The sequence below is a fragment of the Carex rostrata genome, chromosome 3, assembly GCF_964058835.1.
Source record: "Carex rostrata chromosome 3, lpCarRost1.2, whole genome shotgun sequence".
Lineage (NCBI taxonomy): Eukaryota > Viridiplantae > Streptophyta > Magnoliopsida > Poales > Cyperaceae > Carex > Carex rostrata.
In genome coordinates, this window is record NC_135920.1 from 4,889,938 (window position 1) to 4,909,774 (window position 19,837).

Consider the following 19,837-nt stretch of genomic DNA (forward strand, 5'->3'; position numbering starts at 1 on the left):
CTTATCTAAAAAAAAAGTAAAATAATTTCAAAAAAAATTTAGTCTTCAAGCACATTTTAATATGAAGATTATTTTGAACGATTTGAATCAACTATTCGAACTTTGAAAATAGATAAAAAAAAAAAAAAAAACAATGATTTTGTACCTATCTAAGATAATTCCAAAAAAAAAAAAATGGTTTTCAAGTACATTTAATATGAAGATTATTTTGAACGGTTCAGATCAACTGTTCAAACTAACAAAACACATAAAAGAATGTGGAATATGATTGGAGCACAATAATTTAACCTTACTCGTTAAATTTAATATTCTTTGTAATATAAGTTTTAAAATTTGGAACTTACAAATTTTAACATAGAAAAAAATATCTTATATTTAATTTTATTAAGGAGTGAGGCAGTGGTACTATATATAGCACGAATCAGTTTATACTATCAATGAATATCTATATTTTCAAAATTCAAATAGTCAAGCTGAAACACTACATATGAAAATATACTTGTATAATTTTTTTATAATTATTTTACTATTCTTTTAGATAGGTAAAAAGTCACTTAGATATAAAAATTCTAGATCATTGAAAAGTATTGATTAAACCTATCGAAAAAAATAAAAATAAAATTATTTTAATATGTGAGGACATTCACCTTAAACATTTTAAATATCTTGTGCGTTGTGTCAAGAAAATAATAAATTAAACCAGAAAAATATGAAAAAGAAAAAGAAAGTTCGACTTCCGAGTTACTCAAAAGGTGCGTAATAAATTGCAAGGAATGTAAACCAACCAGCTACTTGCCAAGAAATAAAAATGGCAAGGAATGTGCAGATGAGAAACTGCCAACCCTTATAACTATTTTAGCTTGTTGATTAGAAACTTTCCAATTCCCTAAAAAGTGTACTGTTAACTTTTATTCGGAGCCAAAATATTTGTGTTGGTGTTCATGAAGGAAAGAGGAGCAATTTTTTTTTGTAGAAATTAAAAATATAATTATAGGAAATAAGATGGATTGTTTTTTCAATAATAAATGAAGCTGAATCAATAATTTAGTCTCATGCTAATTTTTGTATACTTGGTAGCTATTACTAAGCCTTTAAAAAAAAAAAAAAATTGGTCTCATTGAGGACGAACCGTTTTTGAAAATCAATGGTCCAATCCTTTTAATTTTCATACCAATAACCATACAATATGAAAATTAATGGGACAGAACCATTGGTTCAATAGTGGTTCAGTAACATTAATTTTTAACTCAAATGTAATTAATTTATTACACTAAATTTTCAAGTTAGGACCGAATCAGTGGTTTGATCCAAGTCTTTTCTAGATTTTTTGCAGACAAAACACGCTGCAGCTTTTGAAAACTACTAATTGCTTTTGTCTGATAGATATCTAATAAAACTAAATCATTAGTTTGATTCCATATATGGTGTAACTCTATTCCTAAAAATTCTATTTTCAAATTAAGCCTAATGTTGTCATCTGATGTTAAGGACCTCCTAAATCAACTTCGAGAAGAGGGAACAAGCAGTATAGACACTATTCAAACAGTGGCCCTGCTGCTGTTCTTGGCAGGAAAGACCCCAATAAATACAACACAAGATGGTGGAGATGGCAACCGCCAAAATCTAATGTCTGACGTAGAACTGAATGAAGATGAAGATGAGGTGGACTGGAATGCTCTAGAATAGTTTAGGGCTTTATTCTATACTTTATTCTTTGTTAGCTTCTGTGTTTGTTTTACATGATGTATGTTTTTTATTCCTCTTTTAGTTACTTTTGATGATTATGTAAACTTTGAACATCTGTATCACTGTATGACCTTTATGCTTATGTTTTTTGTATCCATTTTGAATACCATAATAGAAGTATTATTTCCACTACTTTTAAAAAAAAATAGTTTGATTCCATCTATTTCATCAAAATAAGTAACCCATCCTTTACCGATAATTTAATTTATTATTTTCTAAGAATTTTTTTTTGACAAAATAAAAAATATATATATTGAAAGCGGAGCAGGGACTCGTCATTTATTTTTCTGAACACGACACGCCAAAAAATTCTGATTTAAAATGAATGATCCAAATTTGTTGAAAGCAGAGCAGGGACTCGTCATTTATTTTTCTGAACACGACACGCCAAAAAATTCTGATTTAAAATGAATGATCCAAATTTGTTTTGTGCAGTCAGGTACCGGGTACGAAGCAGGAACTTTTTTTTAATAGAGATCTCGCATTATATCAAATATTAACATTAGTATAACAATTGTTTTGGAATTATATGGATCAATAATAAAACAACTCTCAGACTTTTATGGGAATCAAATATAATTTCCTTTTAAGAATGTTACGTACTACACTAAAAATATTGTATATGTTTATACAATTAGATAAAATAGTGCGAATCCACATCCTCTTTGGTACCGTAAAAGGAAATCTTTTAGAATTCGTGGATCCGAACCATTTTTTTAGACCTTACACGAATACCAGAGCCCAATAATATTGTCCCCTGCACTAGCTCGAATCTCAAAGTGACTGAGAGTAAATATCAAAGTGAAGAGAATCTTTTATACATATTGGAGAGTCGATTTGTGACCAGTTGCTACCAGAAGGCCCACCTACTTACTATTTGAACGCGAATAGACCAATTCGCATTCTCTGACTTCGCGTATCTTATATTTTATGACATAACAAATTAGATGGTTGTACAAGTACCTCAATGTATATGTTTTAATGTTTTTTAATTTAAACGAAAAAAACCTATGTAATAGATATTTTGTAAATCATTGAATCAATGCAATCTTCTTCGGACTTTCAACTAAAAAAAAGAATACTTGTTCAAATAATGCATTGCATCGATTGATTGATTCCTTACTAAATATGCTTATATGTATTGTCCAACGAATTCTGTACATTTGCAGGTAAGGATGTCAATGTCATCCTTTTAACTGTTTACACTATCCGTATCGTATTTGATAGATCCGGTGTGAATAAGATTTTTTTTCGTTAACTTATTAGGTACGAGTATGCATAAGAAAACTTTATCATTAATTAAATAGGTATGGATACGGGTAAATATTATTTCGTATCTATTAGGTAACGGGTAATTATATAAAATAAAATTATATATTGATATATACATATGAGTTGAGCTATAGTACTTCGTGAAGTAAAACGAGTGTTTTATATCACGTCTATATTTTCAATTTCAAAGTTCAGAATATCAATCTGAACTGTTTAAGTTGATCTCTATATTAAATTGTGCTTGGAGATCAAATTTTAGTGATCTTTTATGGTCCAACACTAGCTTTACTTCGCGAAGTACTATAGCCCAACTCTATAAATATATATATATTCAATTCTTTCCTTTTCCATCGCTGTATTCATGCTGAACCTGATAATAAAATTTTCTTCCTTCTTCGTTGTTGTTGTCTTGTTCTTCAATTGTGAAAATGAAATAATCTACAGTACAATATGGCTCTCATTTCCTCTTCAATTTTCTCATTGTTGTCAACCTGACTTTTTAATTCAATTCTCTACCTCCTTCCTCTTGAATCCGTCTTGAGTATTGCGTGGCTGTAGGCCTGCAGCTTCCTCCTTCGAGCCTCTTCAAAATTAGACTTCCTCCTTCGAATATCGTAAGTAATCTTTGTATTTAGTAAAATAGAATTTGTAAAACACTTGATGCTGAGATTTTTTAGTTTATTTGATAGAATAGATTATTAGTATTATTCGTTATTGTTTTGTTACCCGTTAATCTTAACAGATATGAATAGAGTAGATTAAGACCAATTCTTAATAGATACATATAGTATATAAATAATGTCAATTCTTAATGAATATGAGTATGAAAATGCTTTTATCCTACTTTTATTGTACCCATTGACACCCTAGGTGTAGATATCAAGGGTAGATATCAATTGTCTCATGATGTATCCGTATTAAACTATCAATGCAAGTATAAATTGGTTGGTGAATATAAATATCCTCCGAGAACTATTAAATTTTTTATTTGTTTGAATTAGGTATTTAGGTTACTCCAAAATAAATCGTTCGGTGACAAGAACGTCAAGTTGATGAAACTTTTTTTAGGGGAAATTTCATATAAACCCCTCAAAAACAATTTTCTTCTAAAATTCTTAATATCATATTTTTAATTGCACGTTCTGGCCCCCACGCTTTAAAATTATGTAATAAGTGATAGTTACCTAATTACCTTCCTAAAAGTTAGTTTTCAATTTTAAATGACAATAATACCCTTGATAATTTTTTTAAAGAATAGTATGCATTACTATACTTAAATATTTGTAATATTGTTTAAAAAAAAACGTTCTGGCCCGACACGCTTCCATCTCCTAATCTGTTATCCAAATCAATAAAGAAAATATTTTTTTCACTCACTCTCTTTTATTTTTTTTTAATTTAAAACTATGAACATCTTTTGCACGATTTTCTTTTTCAAATAAAATGTATTTGAATTATATTTGCATCATTGTTTTAGTTTTCTTGACATGTTATGTACAAAAAATTGATATGCTAGATTTAAAACTTCATATGCTAGATTTCAGAATTTTATATGTTGTATATAAAGACTGCACTTTGAATCTTTAAAAGACTTGATATGCTAGATATAAAGTTTTGTTGCTATAAATAAAACAATTAAATTAATATGTTTTTTAATATTTTACACTGCTTTTGATATAAAACATCTATAGAAGATTCAAAATCAAATTAAAGCACAACTAATGCCGGTTGTCAAGTCTTCATAAAGAGTTAATATGTCCAGTATTTATAAAGACTTGATGTGTTTGGTATAAAAATTTGATATGTTGTGTATAAAGACTTGTGCGCGTAAGTTTAAATACTTGCATGTGCCAGCTGTAAATACACTAGCGACCTTTTAGGAGGTGGTTCTGGTCAGAAGTCGCTAGTTGGGGGACTGAATTAAGTCTAGAGTGCAGTTATCAAGCCTCAATTTAAAATTAATATAAATTATTACTTCATATTGTTTAATATTTTTCATCTACAATTAAAAAATAGTTTTATCAAAATTTATTTGTCATGAAATAATATATTTTCTGTACAAATAAAATAAAGCATGCAATACCTAATGACATAGTTCGAGAAAATAATTGTCAAAATTTAAAATATAAAAACTAACTTGTCACGAGCAAAAATTTACGAGCTTCCGACAACATTATCTTTTTTTTTTAATTTAAATGAAAAGATTCCCGTACTGTTCCAATGCTAAATTTTTGTTTTTGATATAAGAGATGGATTCTTGAATCCGTTGTGTATATCAAGAATTTTTAATACAAATTTTGGTACTATTTCGACGATATAAATAGAAATTAATGTAATTTATGTCACGTCAATATTCATTTAATTTATTTCTCTCTTCTTATTTAATTTGATCGAAGAGGTTATGTATTCTTACTTCTCTCTCCTCGTTTATAAAAGTTATACAATTTTTTTGTATTTCTCTGCTGACATTTTTAATGCAACCTTTTGTTCCCCATTAACGTTTAAAAACTTATTTATTTTCGATTTTTTCGCATTGATTTGATAGAAAATTATCTTATTCTATTTTTTTTTCCTCAGCAATTTTTGCAACCTGCGTGACAATTAAGAATTAAAAAAAAAACAAAGTGCGTCAATATGGTCAAAGTTTTTTTTTTTTTATGAATGCAAGTACTGCCCATGGTGCCCACGGGCTTAAATAAATACAAAAAAAGTACTGCCCACGGGCTTTAAATGAAAAAAAAAAAGTACAATAAATTACTAAAATTTCAAAGCTTCTGTTCCCTGTTCCCAGTTCCCACTCAAATCAAGGAAAAATGGTATTTGCTACAATTACAAAAGTTTTACCAAGCGACTGTTTCGAATTATTTTGCAGAGCAATTTAATGCAGTATTCCTTTTCATTGAGAATTTAATAAAATAAAATATAGAGAGAACAATATGAAAATTCAATAAAACAAGAACGATATTAATTTTTTGTTGGAGCCTTCTGATCTGTATCAAAATTCATGCGTACCTGATATGTACAAATTTCCGACAGACATCGAACCACCTGCAATATCCTTGACATCGTATTTTTTTTCCTTTTCTTGATACAATTTTAAAAATAAAATAAAATTAACCTCCATACTTTTTTTTCACAAAAATTGTACAATATGACCCACATACTTTACAAAAATCTTGTTCCAATCAAGTCACTATATATATATTCTTTTTTTCTTTCAAAATATTAACAAAATATGAACATCAGTCTTTATATTACTTAAAATTTTGTTAATATTTTAAATGAGAAAATAATAGGATAATTTATTGGAACAAATAAAAAATTATTCACACACAAAAAAAAATCAGTGATATTTTGCGAAATTTATACTAATTATTTTTTGTGACGTGGCAATTGAGATAATTTCACTGTTTCGGTGTTGCAATTCACATGGGATCCTTGCAGCAGTTGCATGCTACAACTGTGCACGCTTCGCTAATTGATTGACTTGTGATTTGCGAGGAGAAAGGGCAGCGGGGCACAAAAGCCGAATACTGAGCTCGTGCTCGGTGCCTTAAAGTGTAGTCAAATATTTTTATTTTCCTTCCTTATTCCAGTACTATCCCTGACAAAACCCATTTGCGATTTGCCCCCACAAACCCTCAATTATTTGGGTTCGTTTTTCTCTCACAATCTAAACATTATGAAACAGAAGCATTGAAAGCATTAGTTATGTCCTGACTTTTCCCACAAATCCTTGATTTTTGTTCCATTTTTGTTTTAAATCAATATGGTCTCGTAAGTATGTATATATACTAGTGTTATCAAAATCGGATCAGACAGGAGAAAACCGAACCCGGTCTCCTGTTTAATTTGATTTGTTTGAAAGTTTGATTTTTGTTATTGGATCAAAAAGTCCGATTTAATTAAATTTTTTTCTAAAACTGCAAAACTATTTTTTTTTTTTAAATTCCGATTTAAGCCTGTTTTTCTTTTTCTACGCATCCAATAAGAGAATTGAGAGTAAGGACGTGCTCCAGAATCAGAGGTCGTAGAGGAAGGAGAATGGGAAGAGAAACGAGTGTTCTCCCCCTTCGAACATTAAATTTTACACTCCGAATATGGGGCGATAGATTTCGCCAAAAATCAACACGACACCTCTCTCTCCTCCCTTCCGAACAATAACTCCTCCCCTCCGCTTCCTCTCTGTTTTCCCTCTTATGGAGTAGGTGAACGACGTGGGCAGTCCGTCGTTGTGCAGATTTTCCCTCCCTGGAGCACACTCTAATAGACTATAGGTAGATTGGAAAAAACGTGTTGTGCCGTGACCAAGTGAACAGTGACCCGTGCCGTGACCAAAATGTTAAGGGGTGGTCACGGCACGCGAGTCACGGCGTGTCGTGTCCAAACGTAACTAATCACGTTTCTCATGTTTAACTATTTTTTCATAATTTAAGTTAGTTTCTTCAAGATTCACCATTTGATTAAGACCTAACGGTCCTAATTACACGTGACTCGCGTGATTACGTGCCGTGCCCGGATCTTTCGTGTGCCGTGCCGTGACCAAAATGTCAAGGGGCGGTCACGGCACACGACACGCGAGTCACGGCACAGAACATTAACACGTGCCGTGCCGTTCCATGACGGAGCCAGCTCCGCTGTGCTATTTTTCCCACACTAACTATAGGTCACATGCTCAGCTACAAATTTAAAAAGGAGTTATTCGGTAATTTGAGCAAGGAATGGGTAGATAAGAAAATTCGCATATATTACTTATTGATTCATAGAGTATAACCGAAGGCACATGTTATCTTTCGACTACATATGTCGGTTAGACAAAACTTTAGCACGGGTCTTAGGTCTTCTACTATTTTCGTACTAAGATACACTCAGTCACATACTGTATGTTTTGGTTATCTAACATGAGATCATCATAATTTTTTATGTTTTATTCGTCTAATCGTAGCACCAATATGCACGAATTATGTTGCTTTCAGGACTAAATTGTGGATTGTTAGTTAGACCGTACCTCTCAATCAGGCTTCAGCACTTAGACATTTCTGGCTTTGAATTCAGACCACACTCTACACATGTCAATTTTATCTGATAGGAGTAGGTTATTTCGCCATCTATAAAAAATTATCAATCTAGGTGTCCACACACTATTCAGACCACACATGTCTATGTTGATGTTTGATTATGAAGTAATTGGAGTAAACTTCTTGTTCCGCACTTAAATTGTTATTAAATGAAGAGTAGAATAGGAATTAAGACATAATAATATGTAAGTTAATTCACCTATTCAGAAAAATTTACTTACTCCACACACACTTTATGTTATAGACAGATATTTATTTTTTAAAGTCTTACTCTTTATACCAAAATAATTTAAGTAATTACTTAAGCTATCAAACAAGATATAAAATATAAAAAAAATAGAATGAGTAATTGAATCCTCTTTAAATTTATAACAACAACAAAACATGACCAATGGTAGTTGAAACTGGAAATTTGTTGTAGAGAAAGGCTTTGGAAAGATGTATAAACAATCTTTATTTATAGTAAAGGAAAGATGGCGAAATGGGCCTAATATGCCTGAAAAATGGCCTTTATTTCATACCCTTTGTTTGAAAATGTCACCGTCTTACCTTTATAGGTAAATAGCCTTTATTATTATTTTATTTAGCATGTCCTTCATAACCATTAATAATTGAATGAGACTCGACAAATTTTAAGGGCAAACTTTTTGAAAAAAATTCAGCAACGGATAGAATTTTCATTATGTTTTTGTACATGAGACGTAGCTTTTGAATTAGTAATAATGTGAAGCATAATGGAAGCATTTCATCAAAAAGATTATGCAGACATGACTTGGCTTAAATCTGATACATAACATCTCAAATAAATGTTGCTAATCTTTATGAACATATAGCGACAGAATTATTCGGATTCGGTTCGACAAAGTCAAAAATTTGTGATTCAAGAATAATTCATAATTATCCAAATAAGAGATCTCAATCTTGTAAGAGAGTAAAAATAATAAAAAAAAACAAAAAAAATGTTTTGAAAAAAATTCGCAAATAATTCATAAAATTTAGAAAAATTAGTAAAATTCACGAATTATTTGAATTTATTTCGATCAACCAAATAATTTAGCGTTCGGCTTGACATCACCAAAAATACGAATTATTCAAGTTTAATTCGCGAATCTTGAGACTATATTTAGGAGCACCAAATTAAATAACATTAATAAATAAGTGGGTAAATTATTTTTGTTCGGAGTATGATAAATATAATTGTTCTACAATCCATTAATGCGTTCCTGTGTAAACTTGTGTCCTGTCGTTTTGCTTATGTAACAAGCAAGCAGTCAGATTTGCAATTTCATATCAAATTTCTCTCTTTAATCAAGCAGATAATCTTATCTGCAACTGTCCACTACTAGCAACCATTTATATGGTGATCATGGCCAAGCCAGAGAGGAGATTCAAGAATAATTAATTCGGAAATAATTCAGAAATGACTCGGAATAATTCTGATAATTCTGATACTTAAAAAGCTAATTTAATCATGTTTATCACTAGGTAGCTTGCACAAACCCAGTATCTCTACAGTTGCTAGTACCTCAACAAAGTGCACAGAATCAAATTCTCCAAGGAAAAACACAAATTCCAGGTACAGCATCCACCTAATTGAACAAAATTTCAGAAGAAAAATAAAAACTAGGAAGAAAGAACAGCCATGACATCTGACACTTTGAGTGCAATATAGTCGGTGCCATCAGCACCCTTGAATTCACTTCCGGCATACTTGGAGTACATAACAGTGCTTCCCGGGCTTATATCAATGGGTTTTCTCTTTCCATCTTCATCTAGGGATCCCGGTCCCACTGCTACAACCTATCATCCCATTTAACATATGTTTAATGCTACTGATATTGCATGGGACAGAGCTACTACTTTTATACAAGAGGTGGCAGATAACTTGTTCAGGTTGGATTTGCATGCCTTTCATGTAACCCACTATTTCAGGATTTATGATGCTTAGGTTCAAGTTCATTGTGTATTTTTTTCTTTTTCCAAATTATGCAATTTCTGATATAGGTTGGTTCAGAATTCAGATTTTGGTCATTCAATGCTTAATATATACCAGTGTGAATTCAGAAAAAATTGGGGTAGCATCAAAATTTGCAAGTACCCAGGGGGCACCATCAGATTTTGCTAGCACCCAGGCGGTACCATCCACTTCTAATTCCAGAACTCAGCCATGACTGACAAACATAATTTGCTCCAGCAAACCATAAAATATAGCACAAAAGCACAGCAGCAAGGAGCAACTTATAGAGGGAAAATATTATAGTAACATAACATACAGTTCCAACAGAAGGCCTTTGCTTCGCTTGCTCTGTCAAAATCAATCCACCAGCTGTTTTTTCTTCAGCCTCTGCAACCTGTGAGATAGAGAGGCAGAGAAAGAGGTTACGGTCATATTAGTAAAAACCTACAAGTGATGACATATAAAATTTAAAAGATAAAATATAATCCAACGCATTAAATTTTTAGTTAGTTAATTCACATTGCAACATTCGCTATGAATGCCAGGCGCCCATCTAATAAGTTACAAGGATAAAAAGGAATCAAGAGAAAACAAATCGAGTACATAAGCAGTACCACATTAATATCTTAGATTAACCAAAGACTACCTTAATAAGAACACGGTCGCCCAGAGGCTTTAGATCCTTTATATCGTCTGACTCAAGAATACCAATAATGTCATCTTCCTTCAGTAATAAGTGATTGGTTCCATCAAATTCAAGCTCTGTACCAGCATACTTTGAGTACACTACCTTATTACCCTCCTGTCATTTCAAAGTAAACAAGGAAAAGAGAAAAAGATCATACCATTAGCCCAAGTAAACAATTTAGTTTCCAAATACATGATGCAAACATACATTAGATGAGTACATACCTTCACAGAGATATCAACTTTGGTACTACCAACAGTGGTACCGTCTCCAGTGGCAACAACTTTACCTTCTTGCGACTTTTTCTGGGCAGTGGTGGGGAGATAGAGGCCTCCAGTTGTCTTATCTTCCCCTGTCTTTATTTTGACCAAAACTCTGTTCCCTACTGGCTTTATTGATGTGTACTAATCAACAAAAGAAAAATTAAATTTAGATGAAGAAATTATGAACATAAATTGATGCTATATTTAATTAATCCATACAAGTTAATAAACTTCACATTAAAATATCAGGTTTTCATATCTCTATCAGACATTCCTGGTCGGGGATCAAAATCGAAGATGGAAGGTACACAACTACATAGTAAGAAATATTATATGCTTAGGCAATGGGTTAATAGAGCTCATCACAGTCCACCTGCTACTGTATTTGTACCAAATCACACTAAAAGAATAGATTTTATAGAATTAGAATGATATGATCGGGGTCTAATACCCCAGCCTATTTACTCCTCTATGGAATTATATCAAACTGCCAGTAGTTGCACAGTTTTTCACTTGCTGCCCACTCAGAGCTAAATTTGAGCATTCGACTTAACTGTGTATAACAAGGATATAAAACTTCAAATCATATATGATGACTTGGGTGATCTGACCTGATACAACAGGTCAGTACGCATTGCCTATTTAATGTCCAAAACATAAAATTATCAATGTAATTATACATTAGAAGTATACTTTTAATCAACTATTTGACAAAATGTACAAATAGAATGAACTTTAATGAGATTATTATCTTTCCTAAATACCCTTCAATTCACTATAATCCAATCAATTGAACCATTGACTGATTGACACTGACACATGTAGTCCAAACAAAGTCCTGGTCTGTACTGAGTACTGACTAATACTGAAACGTACATTCACTTTGTTTACGTTGTTTTTCAGAAACTGTACAATTTGTCAGTTGTCTAGATCTGTTGCATACATGTTACAGTGCTGAGAGCTTGTAACTGAAAAAGCTCAACATTTTGAGAAATTGGTTCAACACTAGAGTAAAAAAAACAGCTAGTCTACTCCAAGGTAACTTCTAAGTAAGAAATACAGAAAAATAAAATAAAAAATCAAGTACCTTTGGAGCTATCACAGTAGCTGCCTTCACGACCAGAGGCTTACTGTAGCTCGTCTGAGAGCGCCTGAGTGTTAGCGAAGAAAAGCGGAGGCCTCTGATTGATGGAACCGAAAGAGGTACAGTCGCCATTTATATTGCAAAGGTTTGATAAGATCCGAGTTGTACGAGTAAAATGTAGAGAAGAGAATAATACACTTATAAGGTAGAAAGATAAGAGAACGGAGAAGAAGCTTCTGGAAAGGTCATGGAGGGTCTCCGATGGCGCTTCTTGAATTTAACGGGCCGAGTTTAGATTAAGCCCAATAGATCCATCAACAGCTTACATTTTAGAAACTAGTATTTTTCCTAAACGAGCGAGATTCTAATGTTTTTTTATGTTATCAGGAGATTCAGGACTAACTTGTGATGCGCTGTGTGTGTACTTGCTTGATGGGATGGAAATAGATAGCTGTTAATATAAAAATTTATCCTTTTGTAATTAAAAAGGCTTTAAAAAAGTAGGACAAAATAAATAAATAATTGTCATTAACCTTACTCTCTTATTAAACACCCAACAAAATAAAAACAAAAAATCCGACCCATTTTACTCTAATCTTGTCCTAAACAAGGAAAACATTACACAACAAACTCTTGTACAGTTGTACTGCAATAGCAAATTCAGTTAACGGATTGTGCAATTTTTCTTCCGCAACAAACAGCAGAAAGGTGGTTCCTTCGCACTCGCTAAACATGCGCCTACACAGGCACAAGCATGCACACATGAAAAGTTAACAGAGCTTAAGCATATAAGACAAATAAAGCCAATCAAAAATATCCAACCAACATAATTTACTCAACCAAGTCATTTGCACAGTACCTAAGCAAATTCCTAAACACGAACTAGCAGTGGAATTCAATAAAAAAGATAAACATCAACAATATTATACAGGCAATGTCTTGAATCAAATATTTCTAAAATAATAGTATCCAAAATTAGATTGTCACCAACTACTACTAACAATTCTATTAACAGGTCCATCCAAGATCAAGAATAAAATCCTTTGTCACACCTTGATATACTCCTGCAAAATACCCAAAACAACTGTTAATTATTTCATGTGTACAACAGGAAAATGCTGCCACCATGGTTTAAATCATTTCCAATTATGTATATACAATAAAGATTGCAATTACTAAGAAAAAAAAAGGTATATACAAAACTGGGTTCATAAATGGATGACCTGGTTTTAGGTGGAACCAAGGAAGGCATGGTGCATGTTCGCAACTGGAGAATCCTGTAAACAGAACCACACAAAAATTGTTGTTTATTAGTACAAGATTCTTACAGAATAACAAGTCATTTTTCTTACAGAAACATGAATAGCATTGATGTTTAGTATTTGTTATCAAAAATGCAAATAGTAGCAAACCGATACTGTTATAACAAAACTAAACACCAATATGGCCAAATTCTATAAACAAACTACGATTCAAAGACTCCATTGAACCATGGGGTAAGCAATTAAGCATCAAATAAGCACCAGTAAGCATTAATTGCACAAGTAATCCCTAAAGTAACCATATTAACATTCAAATTATAGTCAGGAACATTAAGCTCAATTTAACCCCAACTAACTGTCAAGTAGACTCAATTGTGCAATGCAGCCTTAATTAAACCCAATTGAGTCACAACTACGAAATTAAGCTTTATGTCAGTAACTTTCGCCAATTTTAACCCAGTCAAATTGCAAAAGGTGCAATTAATGCCAATCATAACCCATTTAATTTCAACGGTGCAACTCAGCAACTGAGACTCTAAGCCTTAGATAAATCTCAATTTAGAACAATTAGTTCCTAAATTACCTGGGACCTATTCCCCTGGCTTTCCCCAGCTCTTGCATCCTTGCTCCACCTCTTCAAAAAGTACTTCGGAGGCAACTCCTTTATATTTTTGAAATCAAGCACCTTCAGCACATGGCAGCATTGGATTCCCATAAACTCATACTTCCTACAACTACACAGAGCCGAACAATCACTCGCATTGTATCTCACAAAGTGCTCTTTAGGCCGTTCTGCAACTGCAACTCTATACTCAGAGATCGTCCCCACCTCACAGGTGGTGTACAGAACCGAGTCCATGAACATGTCAAACTCCTTCCTAAACACATCAAACACCACTGGCGTATATATATTCGCTGCTTGTTTGAGAAGCTTGGCCGGTGGGATTCTGGGAAGACTCTGGCTTGCATAAAAATCGGCTTGTAATTCGGCATACCTGTGCTCATCTACCACCCTTTCATAGTTTTTAAAGAAAGACAGGAGATCCATTTGCGGGTTAAGAAACTTTTTGAGGGTATTTGTGAGACTGTCACACTGTAAGGAGGTGGTTATATCAGCCGAGAATATGTGCCGACCATATGCCAAAGCCCACTTATCTCTCTCATCATACAGCTTGATTAACCACTCATTGTGCCTCAGGTCATACTTCTCTAACAACGACCTCCAACCAAATAGAAAATCCTCTTCATCCTCTGACTCGAAGAGACACCGGGAAAACTCTTTATTAAAGGTTTTTGAGCTCTGGAATACATGACTAATCTTCTTAAGTGAGTTCTGGTACACATGCCAGGGACAGACCCGGTGAGTAGTACCAGGCCAAGATGCTGCCATGGCTGCACTAATCTGCAACGACATGTCAGTAAATGCAGTATTAGGTTGCTTCCCATGCATTGTAATCTTGAAGGTATCAAACAACCACTTGAAGGATTCATAAGACTCATCGTAGAGCAACGCAGAGCCAAAAATTATGGTTTGTTTATGGTGATTAACACCCAGAAACAGTGCTAATGGGCGCCCATACCCATTAATCTTATGAGTAGTATCCAAACAGAGCACATCCCCAAATGCACTAAAGTCGGTGCGTGATTTTGTATCAGCCCAGAAAAAGTTTGTCAGTTTATCCTCCTCATCAACCTGAATTGCATAAAAGAAGGTTGGGTTATCGAGCAGCATACTCTGCAAATACTTCAAAATTGCCATTCCATCCCCCATCTGTATAGGAATTGACCGTTTTGACGGTAAGTAGTTAGAGTACTCAGCCGGAAGGAAATTAACACTCCTCATCGGCCCCACAGGTCGGGTAATAGGCGGCGGTAAAGTCTTAATTGGTGTGGGACCAGAGTGACCCGTCCCTTCATCCGACAACTCACCTGAATCATTTCCCGGTTGATACTCCATAAGAATTCTTTGTGAGCGCAACATGTGCATGGTACTAGGTGGAGCCAGCTGGTGGTTATGATCTGCTTTAAAATCAGTAACACGATAACGGGTCCCCTCAATCAGCTTAATGACCATGCGGGCCGGGCAGCCAATGCGGGTCTCAAGACGAGGCTTCTTGGCCTCAAGGGACTTCTTGTCCTTGTTGTAGCCCTCACGAGAGCAGACAAAGCAGCGCACATTGATGACACGCTCAGTTGAGGCCTTATCTTTCCGGGAAGTAGACTTGCGCACACTGAATCCCACATGACCTGCGTAACGATTGTAGAACTCATAGGCCCTGTCTTCTGTCTCAAACTCCATGTTGAGCTCCGGAAGGAGCTTTGACAAAGAGGTCTCATCAGGAGCAATCGGAGTGTCAATTCTCTTCCTTATCTTGCCCTATAGCAATCGCATGTTAGAAAGGCGAAGAAGAATGAGAAAAAGAATGTATGTGGGAAGGCAGAAAAGCATGTGTCTGTAAACACATACCTATTATGTTATTACAAGCTGATTTTAGCTTCTTTGCAGTTATAATTTTCCCTTTATTTATCTAATTCTTGATCTTCTGTAATAGAATCCCATGACATTGACATAATACGATAATCTTGACAACATTTACATCAATCCAAAAAATATTTCCAAAACCAAACAATAAGTTTATAACATGTTCTTGGACATGATGCCTGCCTATGACCATTAGAAGTTAATGCTATTGGAGTATCATTTCATAATGCATTAAGGATAATAAAATTATAACTTTTGAAAAGTTCAACATCTTCGAAGGTACCACATAGATCATGCATAAAAATGTTGGATCTCAATTTCAAACTTTATATATAAAGATTGCCGAGATGGTCATATTAAATAACTGTCTCAGGGTTCGCTCAGCACTTTTCACTTTGTCCACAGTGCAGGTGCATTAATTTAAATTGACCAATCAGTTACACCATTGATAACATTAGCTCAAGTATAAACACAGAGAAAACAACAGGAGCAAGAGAAGCTCAAGATGCCACTGTACAGGTCGGTACCCAGCCTATCAGGCTTGGTTTTAACATGAATGAGTATGGAGCCCAACTTGTAAAATAAATAAAGCAGAAGAAAATAAAGGCTTAAGAAGTAATATAAAATAATAACGAGGAAAGAATCACAGCACACCTTTCGCCAGGCAATGCCACATGCATTGCAAAGAGTCCTTGGCCCGTCAGGCCCCCGACGCATGTGGGGTGTTCCAATCTGAGTGATGCCACACCGCAAGCATCTGATACAGTCAAATAAAAAGCATTGCACCAGAATAATCAGCAGAAAAGAAAGGATAAATATAACTTGATGTAGTGTTTGGTAGTACTTGGATGCTATTAGGGTTTTTTGATGTAGAAAGGTTAAAGATGACTAGGGTTTGACTTTTGGAATAAAGAGAGGCAGCAGAGAGAGACGTATAAAATATTAGATAAGAACATTGGGATACACATAAGAATCGCCCTAAAAGAAAAGGAAAAAAAATAATAATAATAATTTTCTTTTTATTCATCATAACTTAGAACTGGATAAGTTTCCAAAAAGAGAAAAAGCTAAATTACAAACAGTATTGAACAATAGAACTAGATTTTATAGGAAACCATATCTTAGCAAGCAAATATTTACATTAAATTTCTGGCACCGTTTGACTATCTAAGACTATTCTGAGATTATATTTGTAAGTTACACTGAGACTCTATTTCAATATCAGATATGTTACCCTCAGAATGAACTTAAACTGTCATATTCAAATCACATACATTACCCTGAGACTCTTTTTTAACCATCATATCCATATCTGCTGAGTATCCAATACAAATACAAATACAAATATACCAAACAATACATATCAGCTTGTGTATCAAATATTTTACTTAATTATACTTGAGCCATAGAGTCTTCGATATACCCGGATTCAGGCAGATGTTTGAACCAGACAGCCACAGAAATCCAACCACTACACTTGATGAAAGCACATTCAAGTCCACCTGCCTACCCCAGGTATATAACCCTATGTAATGTTTCTTCTCTTTGGCAAAACAAATGTGGAACTAATATAACACAAAGACCAGAACTGCTGTGAAATCCCAAAAGCTTTAAAGAATTGACTATTTTTTATTTTGCTCCCTGAAATATTGCAAATTATATTCTTTCTTTTGCTTTTGGTTCCTCTCTTTCTCCCGCATATCACCCATATTTATGTTTTCATACTTTAAAAAAAAATAGAACAAGTTCTTAATGTCATCAATCATTCAAAAACATTTGGCATCATTTTACGGCAGGGTGCCATTTAATATGTTAAACAGTTTAATCACTGTTGCCATATAACAGCATGGCGTCATTAGAAAATTTTAACACCAAGGATCAAAAACCGTGTAATCAGTTTAATTGTGTTTCTAACTTGCATTTTCTTATCTTAAGAATTAACAACATATATGAGTATATTTCTGAAATATTGTTTCAGTTATTGGAACTAATAAAATATATATGTATTGATAATCTATATCGTACCGAGTATCTTATTCCTATCCACGCAAAATATCTTAAAATAATGATTTAAACAGCAATAAACAATAAATTAAAGCAAAATTAAAAGAAACTTTCCCAAACAAGCTTAGCATTTTGTTCAGGCTTGTATGGCAAGGAATTAGTGCAGAAAATATATCAAATCAATCATTTTCCGACAATGAAAAATCCTTCCAGAATTAGTTTAAACACAATTATGACATATTAATCGACTAACTTTTAATGAACCTAGGTTAGGCTTAGATTTGGACGCAACCATGGAACATTTATAAATTGTACCAGACGAATATTAAAATTCAAAATATTTTGAACATTCCTAAAATTGAATCAGAAAAACAGTAATAGATAAAAACAATAGAAAAGGCACACTTCATCTCTAACTTCACCAATTATACCCCCACGACTCGAGATTATTTCCATCAACAAATAGGCCCTCAAATAACTTATTTCTGCAATGAAGTAATATCGACACTAATTAAAATTTTACTCATACTATGATAAACTAAATGACCAGAATTCAACCTATGCCTTTATACAGATTGCATCAACATATGCAACTACACTGGTTGAATCATTTACTGATTGATTAAATAGCGGCATCCTCCTTTTCCAATAACAACCACACTTAATCTCTATTTCCGTTAGGATGCATTGATTTGTAATTTGATTGATTTCTAGAAAAATTCAAGTTATTAGGCATGAGATAACACGTTGTCATTTCCTGTGAATTGAACCTCTCATTATCTCTTTTGTTCCCACCAAATAGAATTGGAAAAAAAAAACAAAAAAACAATTACAAATCTGCTCTTGCTGTGCCTCTCTTATTTCAGAACTTTTACTACTACAAAAAAAAACAGACAAACATAATTAATATTCTACAATGATTATTTAAGAATTTCTACACTTAATTACCAAAAGCGCACACTAATCCCCCCCTCCCCATAGTTATACCTACTCGTGCCTCTGTAATGCAAGGGCAATGATGCCCCAAGAAACTAATATGCCAGGGCCATTTAACGGTTTCTAATACTAAATGACCAGAAGTGCACACGCTAATTTACACACCAGGTATGCCTGTGCTTACCCAGCCATGTCATAGAAGCACGAACAAACAAAGATTAATACTTGTTTCATACCTGTTTTGGGCCTCAACAGTCTCATCACCATTGTTGCGAGGGTAGTCGAGATCATGCTCCTGCAATTGCTGCTCCCCTCCACTGTCATCAGCCTGAACCATGTGCAACATCTTTCCTCAGTTTTCTCTTCCCCTTTCTTCAATCTATCTCACCTCAATTCATCCTTCTGGAGAAACATAAACGACGAGAATCTGAGGTAAGACCAAGTAGCAGCTGGATACAAGAGAATGGAACCAACGTTGGTAAATTTAGAGAGAATAGTAATTAGTTCTCTTTTTACATTTGATCTTCAGCAACTAAATATAAGATGGGTCTCAATTCTTTTCTCTACGCTTCCCGCCAACAAATCAATAATAGGATAAAATTAAGTTGGTTTCCTTCGTTCCTCTCTCCTTCTCACCTTTAAGTTGCTAACCACACAGATTCGGGCAGCACTACGAAAAAAATTCCAATAGAAACACAATAAATGGAGCTTACGAGTTCAAAGAGAACCGCGAACTGGAGCTTCGCTTCACCAATTACTGGTGTATTAGTTTGGAACTTTAGGGTTTTCGAGAGGGAAAGGGAGAAAAGGAGATTTTAGGGTTTTCTATCGCACTAGAGGGAAGAACGTCGTGAGACGGATTGGATCAGCTGAGACGAAGGATACTAAAAAGGGACTGTACGACTCTATTGAAACAGAAATTATGAAGCGGGTTGTTTTCCTGATCTGTTAAAACCGCTACGCAGTTATTTTCTAGTGAACGCAACAGCAGATTCGCTGTCCAGAGAGAGCGTAATAGGTCCCGAGGCCTCACGGGATCGGACCAGGAAGTAGATGGATATAAAG

General features: G+C 33.9%; 2 protein-coding genes across 5 annotated transcripts; both read right to left on the reverse strand.

The window, feature by feature from the left end:
• Window positions 1-9,542: 9,542 nt before the first annotated feature.
• LOC144551052 (20 kDa chaperonin, chloroplastic-like) lies at window positions 9,543-12,375 on the reverse strand. The gene is made up of 5 exons (XM_078298851.1): window positions 12,092-12,375; window positions 10,966-11,145; window positions 10,700-10,855; window positions 10,370-10,447; window positions 9,543-9,896 (listed from the first exon to the last, which is right to left on the reverse strand). The coding sequence occupies exons 1-5, from the start codon at window positions 12,218-12,220 to the stop codon at window positions 9,720-9,722; spliced, it is 720 nt and encodes a 239-aa protein (XP_078154977.1). The 5' UTR covers window positions 12,221-12,375; the 3' UTR covers window positions 9,543-9,719.
• A 527-nt stretch (window positions 12,376-12,902) lies between these two features.
• Window positions 12,903-19,837, reverse strand: LOC144551050 (protein FAR1-RELATED SEQUENCE 5-like). 4 transcript variants are annotated; one of them, XM_078298849.1, is made up of 6 exons: window positions 19,486-19,837; window positions 19,009-19,174; window positions 16,487-16,589; window positions 13,934-15,727; window positions 13,312-13,365; window positions 12,903-13,152 (listed from the first exon to the last, which is right to left on the reverse strand). In XM_078298849.1, exons 2-5 carry the CDS (start codon window positions 19,116-19,118, stop codon window positions 13,318-13,320), a joined length of 2,055 nt encoding a protein of 684 aa, XP_078154975.1. In that variant the 5' UTR covers window positions 19,119-19,174; window positions 19,486-19,837; the 3' UTR covers window positions 12,903-13,152; window positions 13,312-13,317. The 4 variants fall into 4 exon arrangements, with proteins under 4 accessions (XP_078154975.1, XP_078154976.1, XP_078154973.1 ...); XM_078298850.1 differs by having other exon boundaries at window positions 19,409-19,669; XM_078298847.1 differs by having other exon boundaries at window positions 19,009-19,221; window positions 19,486-19,634.